Source organism: Myxocyprinus asiaticus, chromosome 46, assembly GCF_019703515.2.
Source record: "Myxocyprinus asiaticus isolate MX2 ecotype Aquarium Trade chromosome 46, UBuf_Myxa_2, whole genome shotgun sequence".
Lineage (NCBI taxonomy): Eukaryota > Metazoa > Chordata > Actinopteri > Cypriniformes > Catostomidae > Myxocyprinus > Myxocyprinus asiaticus.
This window is the reverse complement of record NC_059389.1, coordinates 26,194,392-26,217,415: the sequence shown is the minus strand read 5'-3', so window position 1 is coordinate 26,217,415 and position 23,024 is coordinate 26,194,392. Positions and strand designations below refer to the sequence as shown.

Below are 23,024 nucleotides of genomic sequence, written 5' to 3'. Positions count from 1 at the left end.
GCCTAACCTAGCTCTCTCGGGACAAAGGCAGGGAAACACCATGGACAGGTTGCCAGTTATGAATTACATGTGTAAGAGTCACTGTGGTAGTAATTCTGACTCACCATACAGTTAGACACGGAAGAAATGATGCTGCAAACAAATGTAAAAATGAATAAAAACAACAAATAAAAATGCAAATACAGATCGGAGTTTATGTGATGTAATGTGAGTCACGACAGTCAGTCAGACTGAGCATTGAGATTGACCAATTATGCAGGCTTCTGATTTCACTTTTCAACATGTGCGCTCTCCACTCCAGGTGCTCTCAATCTCTCTAAGCGCTATTTTGTGAGAACCCCAATTTAAATCAGAGATTTATGTTTGTCGCAATACCACTAATATAAGCAATAACCTACAATAACCTTTAACCTTCAATAATGGCACTGCGTTTTCACACAGTTACTTAATAATTAGTGATTTGTTTTACAACAAAACGCCAAGGTTGTTATCAAATAATAAATACTAATGACTTTAACATACACGGATGAGCCAAAATATCATGACCACTCACTGGTGAATCAAACAATGCTGACATCTCCTAACAAGGCCACATGTCAAAGCCTAGTCAGATTAGATGGTAAGTGAACAATCAGTTCTCATAGTCAACATGTTGAATGCAGGAGAAATGGGCAGAAGTAAAGACCTGAGCGACTTTGGCAAGGGCCAAATTGTTATGGCCAGATGATTGGGTCAGAGTATCTCTGAAACGGCAAGGCTTGTGGGGTGCTCCCGGTCAGCAGTGGTGAGTACCTACCGACAGTGGTCCGAGGAGGGACAAACCACAAACCGGCGACAGGGTGTTCGGCACCCAAGGCTCATCGATACACGAGGGCAATGAAGGCTATCCTGTCTGGTCCGAACTGATAGAAGATCTACTGTGGCACAAGTAACAGAAAATTTTAATGATGGTTATGGGAGGAATGTGACACAACACACCCAGCTGTGTATGGGGCTGCGTAGCCACAAACCAGTCAGAGAGCCTATGACGACCCATGTCCACCATCAAAAGCACACACAAGCATTGGATCTGGACCTTGGAGAAGTGGAAGAAGGTCGCCTGGTCCGATGAGTCCCATGTTCTTTTACACCACATGGATTGCAGTGTATATGTGTGCTGTTTACCTGGGTAAGTGATGGCACCAGGCTGCACTGTGGGAAGATGACAAGCCGGTAGAGGAAGTGTGATGCTCTGGGCAATGTTCTGCTGGGAAACCCTGGGTCCGGCCATTAACGTGGACATCAATTTGACACGTGCCACCACCTAAACATTGTTGCAGATCAGGTACACCCCTTCATGGCATTGGTATTCCCTGACGGCTGTGGCCTCTTTCAGCAGGATAATGTGCCCAGTCACACTGCACACATTGTTCGGGAATGGTTTGAGGAATATGATGAAGAGTTCAAGGTGTTGCCCTGGCCTCCAAACTGTGCTGGACCAACAAGTCCGACCCACGGTGACTCCAACTTGCAATTTACAGGACTTGAAGGATCTGCTGCTAATGTCTTGGTGCCAGACACCACAGGACGCCTTCAGGGTTTTTGTAGAGTCCATGCCTTGGCAGGTCGGTGCTGTTTTGGTGGCACACGGAGGACCAACAGCATATTAGGCAGGTGGTCATAAAGTTTTGGCTCATCAGTGTATCTCCGCTGTGTGTGATGCTCTCATGGTGTTTACTGGTTGCAAGTTTGTAACAATGATATCAGATAGTGACAAGAGAACTATACATAACTATTTTCTATTCATATACATTTTTGCATTTCATAATTAATGTAAACTGAATGTAATTTTATAGTGTGGGGCATAAACATATAACTGCAACACATAATTTGTAAAACAGTGGCAAAGGGCACTTTAAAAAGAAAAATTGGTGATCGTAATTGGCCTGTAAATTTCCTGATCGATGCACTAATAATTAGACAAGTTCAATACCAGTTGATTTTAAACCATTTAAAAATCAAAGCACCCAGAGGAGGCTATTTAACCACTGCCTCATGGAAATGTAAACCTGGCGCATAGACATGCAGTGATATTTTGATTTTTTTTTGGCTTGACTTTAATGTGAGATTTTATCATTTGAAGGTCCATGCTATTTAGACTCATAACTCACTGTGCATTTTATTTGCAGCTATTTTGAGTAGTGTTTGAGGAAATTCCATTGCAATAAATGTTCTTTATTTCAACATCCCAACAAAATAACGAATAACAGTTCTCTATCTGTCACTCACTCGACGTTGTGTCGATGTAGTGACACTAGGGGTCACTCTTGGGAGCCCGAGACACCTCTGGTCTTTGATAAAAGGCCAATGAAAATTGGCAAGTGGTATTTGCATTCCACTCCCTGGACATACGGGTATAAAAGGAGCTGGTATGCAACCACTCATTCAGATTTTCTCTTCGGAGCCGAACGGTCATGCTCACTGGGCTGAATTCCCACGACTGTTCATTCACCTCTGCTTGATCTGATGGCGCATTTCAGCGGCTTCTACCCCCTCTGCACTGGTGCAATGCAGAGAACGCCCCTGGGTGCTTCGGCAGAAATAAAAGTGTATATTTCTCTAAAAGAGTATATTTCTCTAAAAGAGCGGCACACACGGAATGTCTTTTTAAAGACGCGTCTTTTTAAAGATGCTTTTCCAATTGTGTGTTATTCCTGGTTGTGCTCGTTATCTCTCGCCTTCTGACGGTCACGATCACGATCACTGTCTTTCATGTCTGGGCACTGCTCACGCGGAGACAGCATTCGTGGATGGTCATGTTCTCATTGCGAGGACATGTCCATGGCAACGATGCAGTCGCGGCTCGCCTTCGTAAGAAAGCAAGCCACCCCAGAGGCTCCCCGCCTCGGTCATTTTACCGCCTCTGTAATGGGACCGCCTCTGCCGGGTATACCCCCGTGACCTCCCATTCCCCAGCACGCTCGTCTACCCCGATCAGGCTTCCGGATGAGTCTGCTGGCTCGTCTCATGGCGAGTTCGACCTCTTATTCGGAGCCCGCGAAAGTGATGAGCTCTCGCGCACAGCATCGGAGAGCGGGCTCGTCCACTCGGACGCGGAAGCCTCAGCTGGGCTCCTCTCTCCGGGGACGATTGCCCAGTCACAGGCTGATGCGGAGATGATGACATGCTTTCCCAGGCAGCCGCGAGTGTTGGCTAGAGTGGAACCCTCTGCTCTTCCCTGAACCCTCGCGGCTCGATGATTGGTTCCTGGGCTCACGGTGCTGCTCAAAGCCACCGCCCCCTTTCCTTTCTTCCCGGAAGTGCATGATGAGCTGACAAGGTCTTGTGAGGCACTTTTTACTGCCCGGTCCCGATCTTTTCAGCTTCCCTGCCCTCACTACCCTCGATGATGGGGTGGCCAAGGGATATTCGGCAATCCCCTAGTGGATAAAGGCGCTCGCGGTGCACCTATGCCCGCAGAGCGCCGCCACCTGGTGCGGGTGCCCAAAGCCCCCGTCCAAGGCCTGTAGGTTTACGTCGTCTCTTGATGGCCAAGACCTACGGTGCCGCAGGACAAGCCGCCTCCGCCCTGCACGCCCTGGTTCTCCTGCAAGTCCGCCAAGGTGCTAAAGGAACTGCACGAGGGTAGTTATGCCCCGGGATTGATGCAGGAACTGCGCTCGGCGACCGACCTCGCTCCGAGTGATGGAGGTCACGGTGTAATCTCTCAGGCGGACGATGTCCACATTAGTGGTCCAGGAGCACCACCTTTGGCTCAACCTGATCGAGATGGGTGAGGCCGGCAGGACACGATTCCTTGCTGCCCCCATCTCCCAGGCTGGCCTATTCGGCGACACCATCAAGGACTTTGCCCAGCAGTTCTCGATGGTGGAGCAGTAGACGGATGCTAGCCGACATATCCTGCCCCGGTGGTGAGTCCGGCAGGACACGATTCCTTGCTGCCCCCATCTCCCAGGCTGGCCTATTCGGCGACACCATCAAGGACTTTGCCCAGCAGTTCTCGACGGTGGAGCAGCAGACGGATGCTAGCCGGCATATCCTGCCCCGGTGCGGCTCAAGATCCCGCACCCCATCTACTCGTTGCCAAGGGCGTCCCCCACCGGCTCCACCGCAGCCCACCCCTTCGGCCCAGCCCCGGTGTGTAGCCCACCGCAGGAAGCAGACGCCACCCGTCTCACGGCCCCCCAGAACCCGTGAAAGGCTTCAAAGTGCCCTTGAGATGGGCGACCCAGGGACGACGAAACCCACTGCTCTGGAGCTTGTAAGCAGACCTCTCCATCTTTTTGTTACCTTTTGCATTTAATTGCTCTGCATGCCCCAGTGGCTGCAGTACTCAAGAGTTCAGCAAGAGCGGTTTCCATGTTCCCTGGGTCACGTATCCGGTGTGCACGACCGTCATCACAACCACTGTCCACCACTCTATTTGGCAGGTTTGGCGCTCCAGTGGCGGTCTCCCGCCCCTGAGTGCCAAGCTGTGGCACAAATCCGCCCCCGATGTGACAGTCTTCCTCCCCCGTCCCAGGCTGTTCCGGGGGTGGTCACAAGGAGCCAGGTAAGCGCTTCGATGTCCTTAGACTCAGCACGGCCATGACATGGCATGGCATCTCGAGCTCCACCCCGCCGCGAGGCCCCACCTGCCGGTACGTCCGACAACATTGTCCCTTTAGTCCCCCTTGCGCGGAACTTAGACACGTGGCTTGCGCTTTCCAATCCGTCGCGATGGCTGGTCCGGACCGTCCGACTCGGCTACGCGATTCAGTTCGCCGGGTGTCCGCCCAGGTTCAGCGGTGTCCACTTCACCTTGGTGAAGGATGAAAACGCTGCTACCTTGCGTGGAGATTGCTACCCTCCTACAGAAGGGTGCAATAGAACCTGTCCCTCCAGCCGAGATGAAGAAGGGGTTTTACAGCCCCTACTGCATCGTACCGAGAAAAGCCAGTGGGTTGCGGCCAATCTTGGACCTGTGAGTACTGAACTGGGCTTTACACAGACTCCCGCTCAAGATGCGGATGCAAAAACGCATTCTGGCGAGCGTCCGACATCAAGATTGATTCGCAGCGGTAGACCTGAAGTATGCGTACTTCCACGTCTTGATCCTTCCTCGACAGAGACCCTTCCTGCGGTTTGCATTCGAGGGTCAGGCATATCAGTACAAGGTCCTCCCTTTCGGCCTGTCCCTGTCTCCTCGAATCTTCACGAAGTTCGCAGAGGCAGCCCTTGCCCCGCTAAGGGAGGTGGGCATTCACATTCTCAACTATCTCGATGACTGGCTAATTTTAGCTCACTCTCGGGACATGCTGTTTGCACACAGGGACTTGGTGCTCTCACACCTCAGCCGACTAGGGCTTCGAGTCAACCGGATTCTTTAGCATACATGTAAATAAATGCCAATACTTGATATCCATGTGAAGTTTAAGATATTTTATGCCAAGTTTTGGAAGACAATAAGCATTCAGTGTCTTTCAGAATATACTCAAACTCACTGGCTCAAAGGAGCTGCTTTCAATGAAATCAGAGTACATGAGTATGAACTCAATAACATCTAGACTCTTGCAGAACTCAGAGTGCGTTGTAGAAGAATCTCAAGATTATTGTAGGGGATCGAAGACTATTCTGAATAAATTATAAAATTCTCTGAAGACATCAGACCAAAATAACCTAAAATGAAACTAAACATTTAAAAATAAAGTGAAAATATGTGCCATGGTTTGCCATTTTTTACACTTGGCATTGTGGGATGCTTCTAAAAAATAGAAATTATACCTGAAATGTGACAATCACTTTTAAACAATGTCTATTTATTTTGAAAAATCATGTTGTGTTTAATTTGTGTTTGTCTACTGATCAGTGTTGTGTGTGATTGTGTTGTATGAGCAGCTGCAGTATCTGTCAGTTGTATCAGTGCAGTCACTGTGCAGTCTGACTGACGGAGGTTTTTGTACGACTCTTTATCACTGTGTGAACACCCAGCTACTACTGATGTAGTGTGCACTCAGACAGTAATAATCTCCTGTATCTTCAGTCTGGACTCCACTGATGGTCAGAGTGAAATCACTTCCAGATCCACTGCCACTGAATCTAGATGGAGTTCCAGACTGAAGGCTGCTTGTATAATAAATCATGAGTTTAGGAGCTTCTCCAGGTTTCTGTAAGTACCAGGACAGACAGGGTGGGCTGCAGTCTGTTAAAGGAGTGCTGGCAGTACATTTCAACACAACAGTCTCTCCTGGAGCAGCAAGTTTCACTGAAGGAGTCTGAGTCACTGTGATCTGTCCACTTGATCCTGAAGAGAAATTCATATAGAATTCAAATGTGAAGTGCATCAACACTAATATAAACAATAACAACCATATTTATAAGATACATGAATATTTACTTAAAAAATTGTAATTACTTTTCAAATATGTTTCAGTGCTTAAATGTTTAATTATATGCCTTTTATACAGAATAAAAGTGTCCAGATGAAGATGATGCTGAAGGTCATCGTTGTTGTTTTGTGTTGTGTGATGATGAAGATTGTGTTCTGTTCTGCTGTCAGTCATGAAGTGTTAAACTCACAGCACTATAAACACTCTCAGATCACTGAAGCATGTGCTGACAATGCAAAGAAGTGGGCAGGATCTTCAACAGTCTGTACTGCTACTAAACTAATATACACACTAATATACTGTATACATTCTGTTGAACTCACTGAATGATAAACATTCCCAGAGCATCAAAGAATGTCCTGCAGAAAGTCAATAAGAATATGACGTGAAGATGTTTGATGGTTTTCATGGTTGTACTGTCTGTTTTAAGTGTCACAGAGTTTCAGTGTGGTTCAGATCTTGACTTTAACTTGGTCAAAAGCTTCATTTAAAAGTTTATTTTTAACAGATCACATTATACTCAATGATCCTCTCATGCATTTAGAATTTTTAAAATGAATAATATTGTCTAGCGCTTTACTGTTTGTGCGTAAGTGACATGAAATGTCAAACAGTAATAACGTGTTATGCAGTGTTACATGTTACACTTCATCTAAAACTGATTTTAAACAACATTGCTCTTAGTCTTGTAGTGATAGTGGCCTTAAAGCACATTGCACATGATTATGGTCAAACCAACCTATCACTCTTTGTGCTCCAAACATGAATGACACCTCAAATCATGCAGCTTGTCGAGGAGAGTTGTGCTATTACATTTCTGGTGGATGATAAAACTGGAGAAAAAAAAAATCCCATAGACTTACACTGAAGGAGGCACATGAACCATATCTAAAGACCAGAATATTACAGAGAATTGAGAGTGTGCTCTTTTGACTCAGGTCAGTAAGCAACCATCTAGCAACATCCTAGCAACAACCCAGTATACTCTAGTCACTGCAGCACACTAAAATCAACTCAGAGCAACTGTTTAGTAACACCCTGGCAACCATCTACAACACTAGCATCATGATGGGTACTTTTGCATGGCAAACATCACTTTCATTTTCTTTAGAAAATCCAGGCAATTTCCCTTGTGTAGCCTACATATATTCACATTTTAAACCTAAAATCATGTTATTGGAATAAATGGTGTTCAAGGAGCATGTCTGCTGGACAACTACCCTATATAAAATTCAAACAGAACAGATTGTTATTCTTATTGTTTGCACACAGAAACAGTATTTCTGCTGATTTACACAGTTCAAATGATTGAAATATCTGACTTTTCATTTATATTACTCAAATTTAATATATGTTTCCATATTTTCTTTATTAATACTGAAATGACGATCAAATGTTATTTTCCTAAAAATATGAAAAGCAACTAGAACACAACAATGAGATGAAAATGTCCTTAATATGAAATCATTTCTCTGTGATGCATGAATGTGTTGTGTGTAAAGATGTGTTTGTGATGTGTTTATAGTGCAGTTACTGAAGTGTGCAGAGGTTTTTGTACAGTCGCTCTATTAGTTTGTATCACTGTGGTGGACTTTCGGCAGCGGCACCAGACTGGATGTTGGCAGTAAGTAAATACTCAAATAATCATTTTAATATAATAACTTACTGTTTTTTTTAATAATTAGTTATACAGTACTTCAATGTATTTTATAACTTTATACATTTATAATCTAAATTATTTTGTGTTCAGTATTATCTTGTAGATTTAATGTGCCTTGAATTTTTGACAGCCAGTTGAATGCTCATAGTGAATGGCATCGATTAATGATTTTTATTCTAGATTTTCTTTTTATATTACAATTATTTGCACCATTTTCAACATAAATGAATCTTAAATCTATGTTTATTGAGTTTGGATTCATAATTGTTCTCTGTGTTAATAAGTACAGCTCTGATGGATACTTTAGAGTGCTGTGAATTTCTAAATTTGTCCAGAAAGTAATGAATGTGGCACCGAATACAAAATTAGGGGTGTTACATTGACATTTTTATATTTAATAAAACTTCAATGCATAAAAAAATTTAAATCTTCACAATTTGTTAATGTTTATTATTTATTTATAATGTTGGGCAGTATTTGGTGCTTAATCCGTCAAAATTGGGCAAGTTACATGTTTTATTTGACTCTTTTATTTATTTTATTTGGAGTTCACCAGAAATTAGAATGGGAAACATTTTAGTGGAGGTGTGAAACATGATGTCTAAAGTGAAATATTTATTATAGAGTTTTCAAAAGCTGCAAATAATTTTATTACTGCAGTTATTGCATTTACATGTGCATTACAGTAGATGCTTATTGTGCAACGAGAAATACATAAAAAATTCTTCATCTTTTGAGTTGACCTTTGTTCTCTGTTTGTCAGGCAACATCTCTCCTAAAGTGAGCGTCCTGCCCCCTCCAGTGAAGAGATTTCCACAAAGAACACAGCAACACTGATGTGTGTGGCCAACAAGGGCTTCCCCTCAGACTGGAGCCTGAGCTGGAAGGTGGACGGGAACAGCAGGTCTCAGGAGAGCAGTGCTGGGGTCCTGGAGAAGGATGGTCTGTACAGCTGGAGCAGCAGCCTGACTCTCTCTAAGCAGGAGTGGATCAAGGGGGTCTCAGTGATCTGTGAGGCCAGCAGGAGAGACCAGCAGCCGCCAGTCACTGCAGAAGTGAGGAGAGATCAGTGTTCAGAGTAGATCCACTCACTTCTGTTCTGCCCTTCTTACTGATGTCTCACATGGAGACTAACAGCACATGAGGGACTCCATTCATTCTCTCTCTCGTCTGTCAAACAACATCAGACACCAGTGCATGTGTGCTTTTTTATTCACTGCTCATTGTCTTTTAGCAAAATTCAGTCATCAAATAAAATAATATTCTACCTTTATGTCTTTGATTTGTGTGGTCTTTTTTGAAAATGAAATACTTTTTAGTTCAAAGTTTATAATAAAACTTCACTCAACGGACCATGAAAACACCTGCTGATATTTATTTTAAAACAAGACTGTGACCAAATGACTAAACCTCAAACATTTAGTGCTGTTGGTAACTTTATCAATTTAATAAGAGATTTTTGAAATATAAATATGACAGACACATATCCTTCACATGTCAGTGTGTTTTGTTTGCTGGTTCTTCTATGTGTTGACAGTATTACTGTAACATGAAACTCCTCTGAGGATGATGAACATCTGCTGATGGAGCTGCTCTATTCTGAGAGGAACAGAATCACTCACCCTGATGATGCAAATATGAGTTGAACTGTTTGACACTTTATTCTGTGAAATGAGACAGTTCAGTTTGACTAATGGAGAGATGAGGTTTGTTCATATTCATCAGTTTTCAGCAGTCATACTGACATTATGAATGTTTGAATGAACTGTTCACTCTGTGATAAGACACAGTGAATGATTCATTCTGATGTGTGTTCTTCAGTATCTGTTAATCAGAGCTCTTCACTGAGAAACTCTGACTGATGTTTCACTGCATAATCAGCAGCTTTATTTGGATGTTTTTTTACCAATGGACATTTTGACAAAGCACATCTTTGATGAAATAAACAGCATGTTGAAACTGTGAAAAATAAAAATCCAGACAAATAAAAATATTTAATTAGATATAAATTAGTAGTCAAAAGTATATAAATAAATATTATTTAAAGTCTCTTAAGACTTTAGGCTATACTGAGTGATTGTGTTGTATGAGCAGCTGCAGTATCTGTCAGTTGTATCAGTGCAGTCACTGTGCAGTCTGACTGACGGAGGTTTTTGTACGACTTTTTATCACTGTGTGAACACCCAGCTACTACTTATGTAGTGTGCACTCTGACAGTAATAATCTCCTGTATCTTCAGTCTGGACTCCACTGATGGTCAGAGTGAAATCAGTTCTTGATCCACTGCCACTGAATCTAGATGGAATATTTGACTGCCTTTGGCTCGCATATTTAATAAGTAGTTTAGGAGCTTCTCCAGATTTCTGCTGGTACCAGGCCATACAAGTATATGAACCAGGACAGCCATTGCTCACTAATGTGTTAGTTTTGCAACTTATAGTGACAGATCCGCCAATCTGAACCATTTGTATCGAGGGAGTCTGAGTCACAGTCACCTGTCCACTGAAACCTGTTTAGAAAAAAGTTGTAAAATTCAGTTATACCAGTTATAAAGTTCAAATAGTTTAAAACTGTATATTCATTCAAACTAAAGTATACCTTGAAAACACATATAAAAAGTCCAGATGAAGATGATGCTGAAGGTCATTGTTGTTGTTTTGTGTTGTGTGATGATGAAGATTGTGTTCTGTTCTGCTGTCAGTCATGAAGTGTTAAACTCACAGCACTATAAACTCTCTCAGATCACTGAAGCATGTGCTGACTATGCAAAGAAGTGATCGAAAATAAAGCTCTTGTAGTTTGAACATCTGGGGACACAAGTTTTTTTTTTATTTTTTTTTAAACATGCTTGCAGGTGTGTGGAAACCCTATAGCAGGGTATGTCTTTCCAACTAGATGCACTCCGACAAATCAGCTCCATACCACAACTATAACGGTAAGGACACAGAGCAATGTTATCATTTGGATCACTTTCAGAGTGATTTGTTTCCAGCTGATGAACGATAAAAACATTGACAGCCAATCAAAATCCATCCAACTTTAAAGGGCTCCTTGTTGCTGCCCTTCGCAGCTGTTTGCCAGTCTTGCTATCAAAGTTTAACACCTCAAGCATGCTCCCTCTGTCGTATCAATCAATGTGTCATTCAACTAACAGATGAAGATGCATTTAGTATTATTTCAGAGACATGCATTGGTAAAGTTCTGCATGGAGGTCTGTGGTTTTGAATAGTTTGAATAGTTCTGAAAGGTGCATTTATCAATAAATGTAAAATAAAGCTGTTGTGGTTTGAACATCTGGAGACAGAGCTGCTCTATTCTGAGAGGAACAGAATCACTTCATCCTGTCAATGCAAATGTGATTTTCACCCCAAACTCCCAGTGACACTGTTTGATTGGTTCAATGATCTGGACTGGAACACACCAGTTTCACTTCTACTAAATGCAGTGATCAATCAGTTATGAAGATATTTGAGTATCGGTTTTGTGAAATTCTGGGTGAGCTTTTCTTTTAAGAGCACTGTTGATGGCTCATGCAGTGGTTGAACCATCAACATTTTGGTCAACAGACCTGAGTTATAACCATGAAACTGTCAGGGAATTTCCCAAGAAAGTGAAATAACACAATGTAGTCTTTGAATTCTTTTCACCAACATAAGAAAGTTTATTCGGCAGAAGAAAAGGTCTCCCATTCAAGAGAAGTCTTCTAATAAACATTTTATGACGCATGGGTTTTATACCACTTCAAACAAGATCTTCACACATCCAACTAATTCTCTGATTGGTTACTTTTTTACTGCATAAACACATATTGTGTCACTATGGCTGGTTGAACTTCACCCTGTGACCTAGTGATATAGTATTGCCTTTTCTAACCTAAGTGTCAAGAACAAGGTTATCAAGGTTAAGATGGCTACGCCTAGAAAAAAAACCAGGGCAAAGGTTATATACAGTATGAGAGTTATACAAAGAAATGAATACAAAAATGAATGTTTGCCTTTCATTCTCTCCTGTGATTATTAATCATCACATTGAATATATGAAACTTTCATTTTAAATTCATTTTCTAAAATCCATTTATATTATTCCACTCCTGCTCAACTTCACTTGCTCAGCATTATAGATGATCTTTCTGATAGCAATCTTCTTTTGTTTCATATCTACAATACCCTGGAATTCCTTCCTCACAACACTGCATGATTAACTTGACATGATTAACAGAATAAAATACCAAAATGAATGCAATCGCACCCAGTATGCTTAAGATGTATTTCAATCCTCCACCTGCTGAACTGAATATCCAACTAAACCGAGTATCCCAAAGTCCATCCAGCAATCCATTATCCTGGTGTATCTGACTTAATTCAGTATGAATTATTCTGGACAAATCCTCAACATCTGTGCTAGTGTCTGAATGTACAACATTTCTTCCCTCTCACATAGCACACACTGTCCTACAAGCAAGATATCCAACAATTTTCATTTCTATATAGTCATCTCTTTCATTGAATTTATCTCCTGCTGTATTTTGTCAGCGGTTCTAACAGTTTGGTTACTGTCTCAAACAAATGTTGCAGTGTTTCAACATCAATTTGAAAATCATAAATCATAAACCCTGGAAAGATTATGCCTCTCCATTTAGTAACTGTACTCAAATGTCTGGGTTTGGGTTGAGACATAATATTTCTCATCTGTACTGGTTTAACTAATCTTACTGGTGGCATTAAATGTCCTAGAAAACATTGGCCTGTCCAGACTGTTTCTAGACATTTGAAAGCTTCATTCCACATACAAATGCTGAATTTTCTGGTGCTACCCATTTTAGATTACCCCTTAGATGAATTAGCTTTCCACAACCCTCAGAATCTGTTTAATCATGTTATGTTCTATGTGTAGGCAATATCAGAGTACATTTAACAGCAACTCCTATATGCAATGTCTCATTTATCTTTACAGATTTGGGGCACTGCTTACTCTTCTCCAGAATCTCTTCATAAATCTACAGTCTCTTGGCTAATTTTCCACAGTATTGTTGTCATTTTAACCATGAAAATATGGGTAATGATAGACACATTGTTAGTCAATTCAAACATAAAATGGTGAGTGTCAGTTTCCTATCATATCCAACAGTTAGACTGATTTGATCACTCAACAATCTCTCGGCACAATTTAGTCATTAGATTGCCCTTGTGCAGCTTTGTCTTTTCACTGATTTAGACTTTGTCAGTTTCTTTGCGCACATGTGGTGTGAATTGTAGTCTGGTTCTCTAAGACCCCATTTCCACCTGGTATTAAGATGCATTTTGGGTGATCCGATTACGTGTGGTCACCCCTTAATACAGGTCTAAATGGGGTCTAAAACATTTTTGTGATCAGATCACAAAAACCATATACAAATGTGACCATAACGCATGTGACCACATCACTTTTGAGGTGTAAATGCTAATCTGTCCTGCATGCATCCTGGCAGAAGTGAAGCACCAACCCTCCCCTGCAGGGACGGATTAAGACGTCAGGATGCCCTGGCCACCGATGCCTTCACAGGCCCACTCTGGAAATGAAGTGACAAATATCTCTCCCATTCATCTCAACAGTGTTGTCGCACACATGCTGTGTAGAAATGGCTAATTATAATGTAATCAGAGTGATCTTTATCATGTTGTGGCGTGTTCTTCAAGTGTGAATGGATTTTAAAGATCCACCAGTAGCAGCACATTTACCACAGCATTGTTTACATGTGTATCGCCATTTAAACTGCATTTAATTACAAGAATGCATGATGGGGGGATGTACACATCACACCGCATTTTAATGATTAGACAATCTCTCTCTCTCTCTCTCTCTCTCTCTCTCTCTCTCTCTCACTCACTCTCTCTCTCTCTCTCTCTCTCTCTGAAAGAGGGGAAATCATTAAAAGCACAAGATCAAAAACTTAGATTATGCTATTCTGACAATGACTGTTTGACCAGTAAGGTCAAGGATGAAAAACGTTGACCATAAAGAAACAGTTCATGTAAAGAGAGCAGAAGAGACTAAATACAGCAGCTAGTCTCTGTTGTTCAGTCTGACGGAAAAAAAACACCTGAAATCACATTAAAACAATTACTAATTATATTAATACTAATTATATTAATATACTGAAGGACCTCAAGATTTATGTTCTTCATAAGATCAAAATGTTTTAGTTTTGTTTGTCCACTGATCAGTATTGTGTGTGATTGTGTTGTATGAGCAGCTGCAGTATCTGTCAGTTGTATCAGTGCAGTCACTGTGCAGTCTGACTGACGGAGGTTTTTGTACGACTCTTTATCACTGTGTGAACACTCCACCACTGTGATAACTCTGACAGTAATAATCTCCTGTATCTTCAGTCTGGACTCCACTGATGGTCAGAGTGAAATCACTTCCATAGTTTGATCCACTGCCACTGAATCTAGATGGAGTTCCTGAATAAAGGCTTCTTATGTCATAAATGAGGAGTTTAGGAGCTTCTCCAGGTTTCTGCTGATACCAGCCAACATTGTCATAGTCTATTCCTACATCTGTATGACACTCTATTGTAGCTGTTTGTCCCCGTTGAACAGTTTTAACTTTAGGCTGAGTCACAGTGACTCCTCTGGATCCTGAAGAAGAGAAAAACATAAACAATTAAAACAATAAAAGCAGAAGACTGGAACATAAAATGTGGGGGAAACAGCATCATACTTCCATCTATTACTAATACTAACAATAACTGCAACATGTCAGTATTCAAACTGCATGTCTCACCTTGAATAAAAACTGTAAAAGTCCAGATGAAGATGATGCTGAAGGTCATTGTTGTTGTTTTGTGTTGTGTGATGATGAAGATTGTGTTCTGTTCTGCTGTCAGTCATGAAGTGTTAAACTCACAGCACTATAAACACTCTCAGATCACTGAAGCATGTGCTGACAATGCAAAGAAGTGGGCAGGATCTTCAACAGTCTGTACTGCTACTAAACTAATATACACACTATACTTATCTGGCATTAATCTCACTAATATTTACTATTCATGGGTTGCTGAAGTTTAAAAAAATGATTTTAAATAGTAATGTTTCAGTAAAATCAGTTATGTTTGCTAAGGAAAGCATTCCTATAATGATCGTATATAGTATGGTTCAGGAGTTGAACAAACCGCTAACCCTGTGTAGACTTTAGAGCAGAACACACCACTGTTTGTGTTACAGACATGAATGACACCTCAAATCATGCAGCTTGTTGAAGAGAAGTGTGCTGGTGGTGTTGCTTTTCTAAGTGATTGGAAGTAGGATTTTCAGCTGGAAGATAATACAAATGCCTGGCCCCTTATATTATGACTCAAGTAATATCTAGAGACCAGAATAGAGAATTGGACCAGTAAGCCATCACCTACAGTAGCAACAACCCAGAACACTTATCACTTATTTGTATTTTTTTTTAAATTATTTTTTTCAGAAATTGGAAAAATCAAACATATAAATATTTTAAGCCAAATGGACATGTTAATTGTCAACCTTGTTATAAATTTCAAAGATCTGAAATTCGAATTATTTCCACAAACAAGAAAACTTTTATTATTATTGTTATTATTATTATTATTATTATTCAGACTTTTCAAGGCTATTTCACAAATTAAAATTTCTTAATAAAAATGTATTTTCCAAAAACGTGTAATGCAAAGCAGCGAAAGCAACAAGAACAAGAACACGACAACTAGACGACAATGTCTGTAATATGAACTCAAGATCTACTATGAATGTGTAAAGATGTGTTTGTGATGTGTTTATAGTGCAGTTACTGAAGTGTGCAGAGGTTTTTGTACAGTCGCTCTATTAGTTTGTATCACTGTGGTGGACTTTCGGCAGCGGCACCAGGCTGGATGTTGGTAGTAAGTAAATAATCAAACAATAATTTTAATATAATAACTTACTGTTTTTTTAATAAGTAGTTTTAAAGTACTTAAATGTATTTTCTAACTATATAAATTTATAATCTAAATTATTTTGTGTTCAATATTTTCTTGTAGATTTAATGTGCCTTGAATTTTTGACAGCCAATTGAATGCTCATAGTGAATGGGATCAATTAAAGATTTTTATTCTAGATTTTCTTTTTAGATTAAAACTATTTGCCCCATTGTCAACATAAATGAATCTTAAATCTATGTTTATTAAGTTTGGATTCATAATTGTTCTCTGTGTTAATAAGTACAGCTCTGATGGATACTTTAGAGTGCTGTGAATTTCTAAATTTGTCCAGAAAGTAATGAATGTGGCACCGAATACAAAATTAGGGGTGTTACATTGACATTTTTATATTTAATAAAACTTCAATGCATAAAAAAATTTAAATCTTCACAATTTGTTAATGTTTATTATTTATTTAAAATATTGGGCAGTATTTGGTGCTTAATACGTCAAAATTGGGCAAGTTACATGTTTTATTCGACTCTTTTATTTATTTTATTTGGAGTTCCCCAGAAATTACAATGGGAAACATTTTAGTGGAGGTGTGAAACACGATGTCTTAAGTGAAATATTTATTATAGAGTTTTCAAAAGCTGCAAATAATTTTATTACTGCAGTTATTGCATTTACATGTGCATTACAGTAGATGCTTATTGTGTAACGAGAAATACATAAAAAATTCTTCATCTTTTGAGTTGACCTTTGTTCTCTGTTTGTCAGGCAACATCTCTCCTAAAGTGAGCGTCCTGCCCCCTCCAGTGAAGAGATTTCCACAAAGAACACAGCAACACTGATGTGTGTGGCCAACAAGGGCTTCCCCTCAGACTGGAGCCTGAGCTGGAAGGTGGACGGGAACAGCAGGTCTCAGGAGAGCAGTGCTGGGGTCCTGGAGAAGGACGGTCTGTACAGCTGGAGCAGCAGCCTGACTCTCTCTAAGCAGGAGTGGATCAAGGGGGTCTCAGTGATCTGTGAGGCCAGCAGGAGAGACCAGCAGCCGCCAGTCACTGGAGAAGTGAGGAGAGATCAGTGTTCAGAGTAGATCCACTCACTTCTGTTCTGCCCTTTTTACCGATGTCTCACATGGAGACTAACAGCACATGAGGGACTCCATTCATTCTCTCTCTCATCTGTCAAACAACATCAGACACCAGTGCATGTGTGCTTTTTTATTCACTGCTCATTGTCTTTTAGCAAAATTCAGTCATCAAATAAAATAATATTCTACCTTTATGTCTTTGATTTGTGTGGTCTTTTTTGAAAATGAAATACTTTTTAGTTCAAAGTTTATAATTAAACTTCACTCAACGGACCATGAAAACACCTGCTGATATTTATTTTAAAACAAGACTGTGACCAAATGACTAAACCTCAAACATTTAGTGCTGTTGGTAACTTTATCAATTTAATAAGAGATTTTTGAAATATAAATATGACAGACACATATCCTTCACATGTCAGTGTGTTTTGTTTGCTGGTTCTTCTATGTGTTGACAGTATTACTGTAACATGAAACTCCTCTGAGGATGATGAACATCTGCTGATGGAGCTGCTCTATTCTGAGAGGAACAGAATCATTCACCCTGATGATGCAAATATGAGTTGAACTGTTTGACTCTTTATTCTGTGAAATGAGACAGTTCAGTTTGACTAATGGAGAGATGAGGTTTGTTCATATTCATCAGTTTTCAGCAGTCATACTGACATTATGAATGTTTGAATGAACTGTTCACTCTGTGATAAGACACAGTGAATGATTCATTCTGATGTGTATTCTTCAGTATCTGTTAATCAGAGCTCTTCACTGAGAAACTCTGACTGCTGTTTCTCAGCATAAATATCATCAGCTTTATTTGGATGTTTTTATGAGTGCAAAATTTTCTAAATAATAAACTATCTGTCTAAAGCTGTCTGTGAAAACTCAAGAGTAAAGATGTTTTGTTTGTTTCTGCTCACCCCTTCACATTCTATAATTATATGAAAAGTACACTTATTATTTTAAATGAATTAATTAAAGAGTAAGTGTATGAATGAATGAAAAACAACACAAATATTTTAAGCGTCTGGAATCATTGCTATATTGAGTGATTGTGTTGTATGAGCAGCTGCAGTATCTGTCAGTTGTATCAGTGCAGTCACTGTGCAGTCTGACTGACGGAGGTTTTTGTACGACTCTTTATCACTGTGTGAACACTCCACCACTGTGATAACTCTGACAGTAATAATCTCCTGTATCTTCAGTCTGGACTCCACTGATGGTCAGAGTGAAATCAGTTCTTGATCCACTGCCACTGAATCTAGATGGAATATTTGACTGTATTCGGCTTGCAGATTCAATAAGTAGTTTAGGAGCTTCTCCAGACTTCTGCTGGTACCAGGCCATACAAGTATATGAACCTGTACAAGCATTGCTCACTACTGTGTTAGTTTTGCAACTTATAGTGACCGATCCGCCAATCTGAACCATTTTTATCGAGGGAGTCTGAGTCACAGTCACCTGTCCACTGAAACCTGTTTAGAAATATTGCAAAAGTTAGAAAAATTGGAAAATTCACATTTATACCAGTCATAAAGTTTAAATAGTTTAAAACTGCAAATTCAATCAAACTAAAGTATACCTTGAAAACACATGTAAAAAGTCCAGATGAAGATGATGCTGAAGGTCATTGTTGTTGTTTTGTGTTGTGTGATGATGAAGATTGTGTTCTGTTCTGCTGTCAGTCATGAAGTGTTAAACTCACAGCACTATAAACACTCTCATGCAAAGTGTCACTTTATGTAAATGTTCTTCATACACAAAACAAGCAGCTGAAAGTGACAGATGAATTTGTTCATGTATGTTTCTGTTTATACAAAAATCATGAAGACTTGATCATTATCAACATCATCAATATTGAACATTATCAACAGCATGGATTAAATAGTCCTTTATTATTTCTCCATGAATCATGATGGGGGTTTGGTTATTTGACTAGGCTGATATTAATAATAATAAAGAGAAAACCTCTGCCTTTAAAAAGCATATTGATCCTGTACGGCAGAGAAACTAGTTTGCAGTCATCTTGAATATTTTGTCATGGATCTTCCGGTGTAACGGTTGCTACATAGAAATCCTCAGTGTTGATGTCAAAGCGTCATGATCTGACAAAATGGATTTACGGGTAATAGAGTTGTCAAATGTTATCATGAGTATTTTAAAGTGTTAAGTGAATGTCGTAACAACTGGAAGAAGAGTGGGAGATTTTAAAACAAGAGAACTTCATTCATAAATACACAAGATCCTACCTTCACGCTGTGGACGTACTGATATTCTTCTGTTATTCATGAAACTCAAAGAAACAACACAAGTCATTAAACATATCTCTGTACAACACCTCTGATCATCTTCTCATGTCATTCACCCATTGTGTTATAGTTTTAAGTGTTAAATTGGAACGGGAGAAGGGGTGCCACTATATGTATTCACACAAACACATATATAGATGTGAAAGTGTGTTTTGTTTTATATTCAGTTTACAACTATTTTAATCACATTTAAGACTCTTAAAAATGTGGGGTGACTAATGAATTTTCAAAAGTGCAAAAGTAAGTTCTTTTAATGTCATGAAGTTGCATGTGTAATAAAATGAGCTGTCACTGTTTGAAATTTCATATCAACTACACATTTTAACACAAATTAATAACAAGTTGAAAACTAACAATTAAGCAGAATTACACGAATAACAATTAAACGTTTGTATCATGAAAAAATGTCTTAGCTGTCAGAATGTGATCTGCAACTTCCAATTTACCTCTGTGTTTCACAGAAAAATTTACATTTAAATTTACAAACAATAACATTTAATACAAACTGGACGTTAGATGACAAAATCTGGAAGAGCGGAGCACTGAAAAGGGGCGGAGCTGAGTAAGGACAATAGTATTCCAATATTTTAAGAATTTCCATTGAATATTAAAGGTGCTGTAAGTGATTTTAGCTGTCCTGGAACTTCCACGAGACCGAGCTGTTGAATTAGACACGCCCCCTTTTTCCAAAACACCGCCCTCCAAAGATAATGATAAGACTGTCACCGAACAGTAGAACGGTGTGTCTTCTCACGGTTGTCAAACACAACTGTACAGCTGACACTGTTGTGAATCTTTATATGATATTAAACATGAATGATCCTCTTCAACTACAACAATGAGAACGTGCTAAATGATTGACAGGCAAAAGGCATATCAATGTCTTCTGATTGGCTGATCAAAGAATGTGTCCGTGGCCGCAGTTACACAGTCTAGTGCTGTCACAGAGACCGTTGAGATATCTCAGGACACTTATTTCAGTGATATCTTTCAGGAAGAAGGAACATTTTCTGCTGACAATTCCATAAAATATATTACTAACAGCTCCTTTAACAGATAGTTTGGTTACAGCATTAGAGGATTTTTGTATTATTATTTTATCTTTCAATATCTCCACTACAGACCCAAAATATCCTGAGCAATTTTGGTAACAGACTATCACACATTTGTAGTTTTGTAATGTGATCAAGGCCAAAATAACCACAAGATGAAATAAAATCATTTCTCTGTGATGCATGAATGTGTTGTGTGTAAAGATGTGTTTGTGATGTGTTTATAGTGCAGTTACTGAAGTGTGCAGAGGTTTTTGTACAGTCGCTCTATTAGTTTGTATCACTGTGGTTGACTTTCGGCAGCGGCACCAGACTGGATGTTGGCAGTAAGTAAATAATCATATAATCATTTTAAAACAATAGCTGTTTTTTAGATATCGTATGTAACATGCAACATTAATGGATGCCATTTTCAGCTTAATTATTGGATTAATTATTTTGTGCACAGCCCTTTAAAATTAGTGGGCTTTTAATGTTAGACAATCAATTAATAAGTATTTCAGTGCAATTTTCAACTCTAAATGTAAAGGATTTGGGTGCTTAATAGTGGTTTGCATTTTAATTGTATTATTATTATTATTATCATACATTTTATTTTAAATCAAAATTATCATCATTGACAAACTAAAATGACTCAAAAATTATTCTCTTTCAGTTTGGGCTCATAAATGTTTTTAATATGAAGAAAGTATTACAGCTATGCTGGAAAACAGTGCAAAAATGTTAACTTTTTTTTTCATAAACACATTTATGAGGTGTCTAATGAAAATGAAAGCGTGCTACAAAACTGCTATTTAAATGCTGTTTTTTATTGTTTGTTTGTTTTTTGTAAAATGTTTTATTTTATATTCATTGCACAATAGATGTCCTACTTAATGTTTATGAGAAGATTCGAGACACAATGAAATGATTGAAATGAATATATATAAATATAAATATAAATATATATATATATATATGTGTGTGTGTGTGTGTGTGTGTGTGTGTGTGTGTGTGTGTGTGTGTGTTTGTGTGTATTATATTATATATTTAACTGACTGTTCTCTGTTTGTCAGGCAACATCTCTCCTAAAGTGAGCGTCCTGCCCCCTCCAGTGAAGAGATTTCCACAAAGAACACAGCAACACTGATGTGTGTGGCCAACAAGGGCTTCCCCTCAGACTGGAGCCTGAGCTGGAAGGTGGACGGGAACAGCAGGTCTCAGGAGAGCAGTGCTGGGGTCCTGGAGAAGGACGGTCTGTACAGCTGGAGCAGCAGCCTGACTCTCTCTAAGCAGGAGTGGATCAAGGGGGTCTCAGTGATCTGTGAGGCCAGCAGGAGAGACCAGCAGCCGCCAGTCACTGCAGAAGTGAGGAGAGATCAGTGTTCAGAGTAGATCCACTCACTTCTGTTCTGCCCTTCTTACTGATGTCTCACATGGAGACTAACAGCACATGAGGGACTCCATTCATTCTCTCTCTCATCTGTCAAACAACATCAGACACCAGTGCATGTGTGCTTTTTTATTCACTGCTCATTGTCTTTTAGCAAAATTCAGTCATCAAATAAAATAATATTCTACCTTTATGTCTTTGATTTGTGTGGTCTTTTTTGAAAATGAAATACTTTTTAGTTCAAAGTTTATAATAAAACTTCACTCAACAGACCATGAAAACACCTGCTGATATTTATTTTAAAACAAGACTGTGACCAAATGACTAAACCTCAAACATTTAGTGCTGTTGGTAACTTTATCAATTTAATAAGAGATTTTTGAAATATAAATATGGCAGACACATATCCTTCACATGTCAGTGTGTTTTGTTTGCTGGTTCTTCTATGTGTTGACAGTATTACTGTAACATGAAACTCCTCTGAGGATGATAAACATCTGCTGATGGAGCTGCTCTATTCTGAGAGGAACAGAATCACTCACCCTGATGATGCAAATATGAGTTGAACTGTTTGACACTTTATTCTGTGAAATGAGACAGTTCAGTTTGACTAATGGAGAGATGAGGTTTGTTCATATTCGTCAGTTTTCAGCAGTCATACTGACATTATGAATGTTTGAATGAACTGTTCACTCTGTGATAAGACACAGTGAATGATTCATTCTGATGTGTGTTCTTCAGTATCTGTTAATCAGAGCTCTTCACTGAGAAACTCCGACTGCTGTTTCTCAGCATAAATATCATCAGCTTTATTTGGATGTTTTTTACCAATGGACATTTTGACAAAGCACATCTTTGATTAAATCAACAGCATGCTGAAACTGTGTGAAAAATAAAAATCCAGACAAATACAAATATTAATTATATATAAATTAGTAGTCGAAAATATATTAATAAATATTATTTAAAGTCTCTTAAGACTTATATTGAGTGATTGTGTTGTATGAGCAGCTGCAGCATCTCTCAGTTGTATCAGTGCAGTCACTGTGCAGTTCTTGATCCACTTCCACTGAATCTAGATGGAATATTAGACTGTATTCGGCTTGCAGATTCAGTAATTAGTTTAGGAGCCTCTCCAGACTTCTGCTGGTACCAGGCCATACAAGTATATGAACCTGCACAGCCATTGCTCACTACTGTGTTAGTTTTGCAACTTATAGTGACCGATCCGCCAATCTGAACCATTTTTACAGAGGGAAATGTGAGT

General features: G+C 39.4%; 3 gene segments (V, D, J or C); all 3 read right to left on the bottom strand.

Annotated features, from left to right (window-relative positions):
* Positions 1 to 5,456: 5,456 nt before the first annotated feature.
* On the bottom strand, positions 5,457 to 6,557 carry LOC127435832 (Ig kappa chain V region 3547-like). The segment is given in 2 exon segments: positions 5,457 to 6,283; positions 6,395 to 6,557. Coding segments are annotated over 2 exon segments (480 nt in total).
* A 2,568-nt stretch (positions 6,558 to 9,125) lies between these two features.
* LOC127435836 (Ig kappa chain V region 3547-like) lies at positions 9,126 to 18,772 on the bottom strand. The segment is given in 2 exon segments: positions 9,126 to 10,537; positions 18,607 to 18,772. Coding segments are annotated over 2 exon segments (390 nt in total).
* LOC127435848 (immunoglobulin kappa variable 1D-13-like) lies at positions 13,841 to 14,948 on the bottom strand. The segment is given in 2 exon segments: positions 13,841 to 14,648; positions 14,794 to 14,948. Coding segments are annotated over 2 exon segments (363 nt in total).
* Positions 18,773 to 23,024: the final 4,252 nt, after the last annotated feature.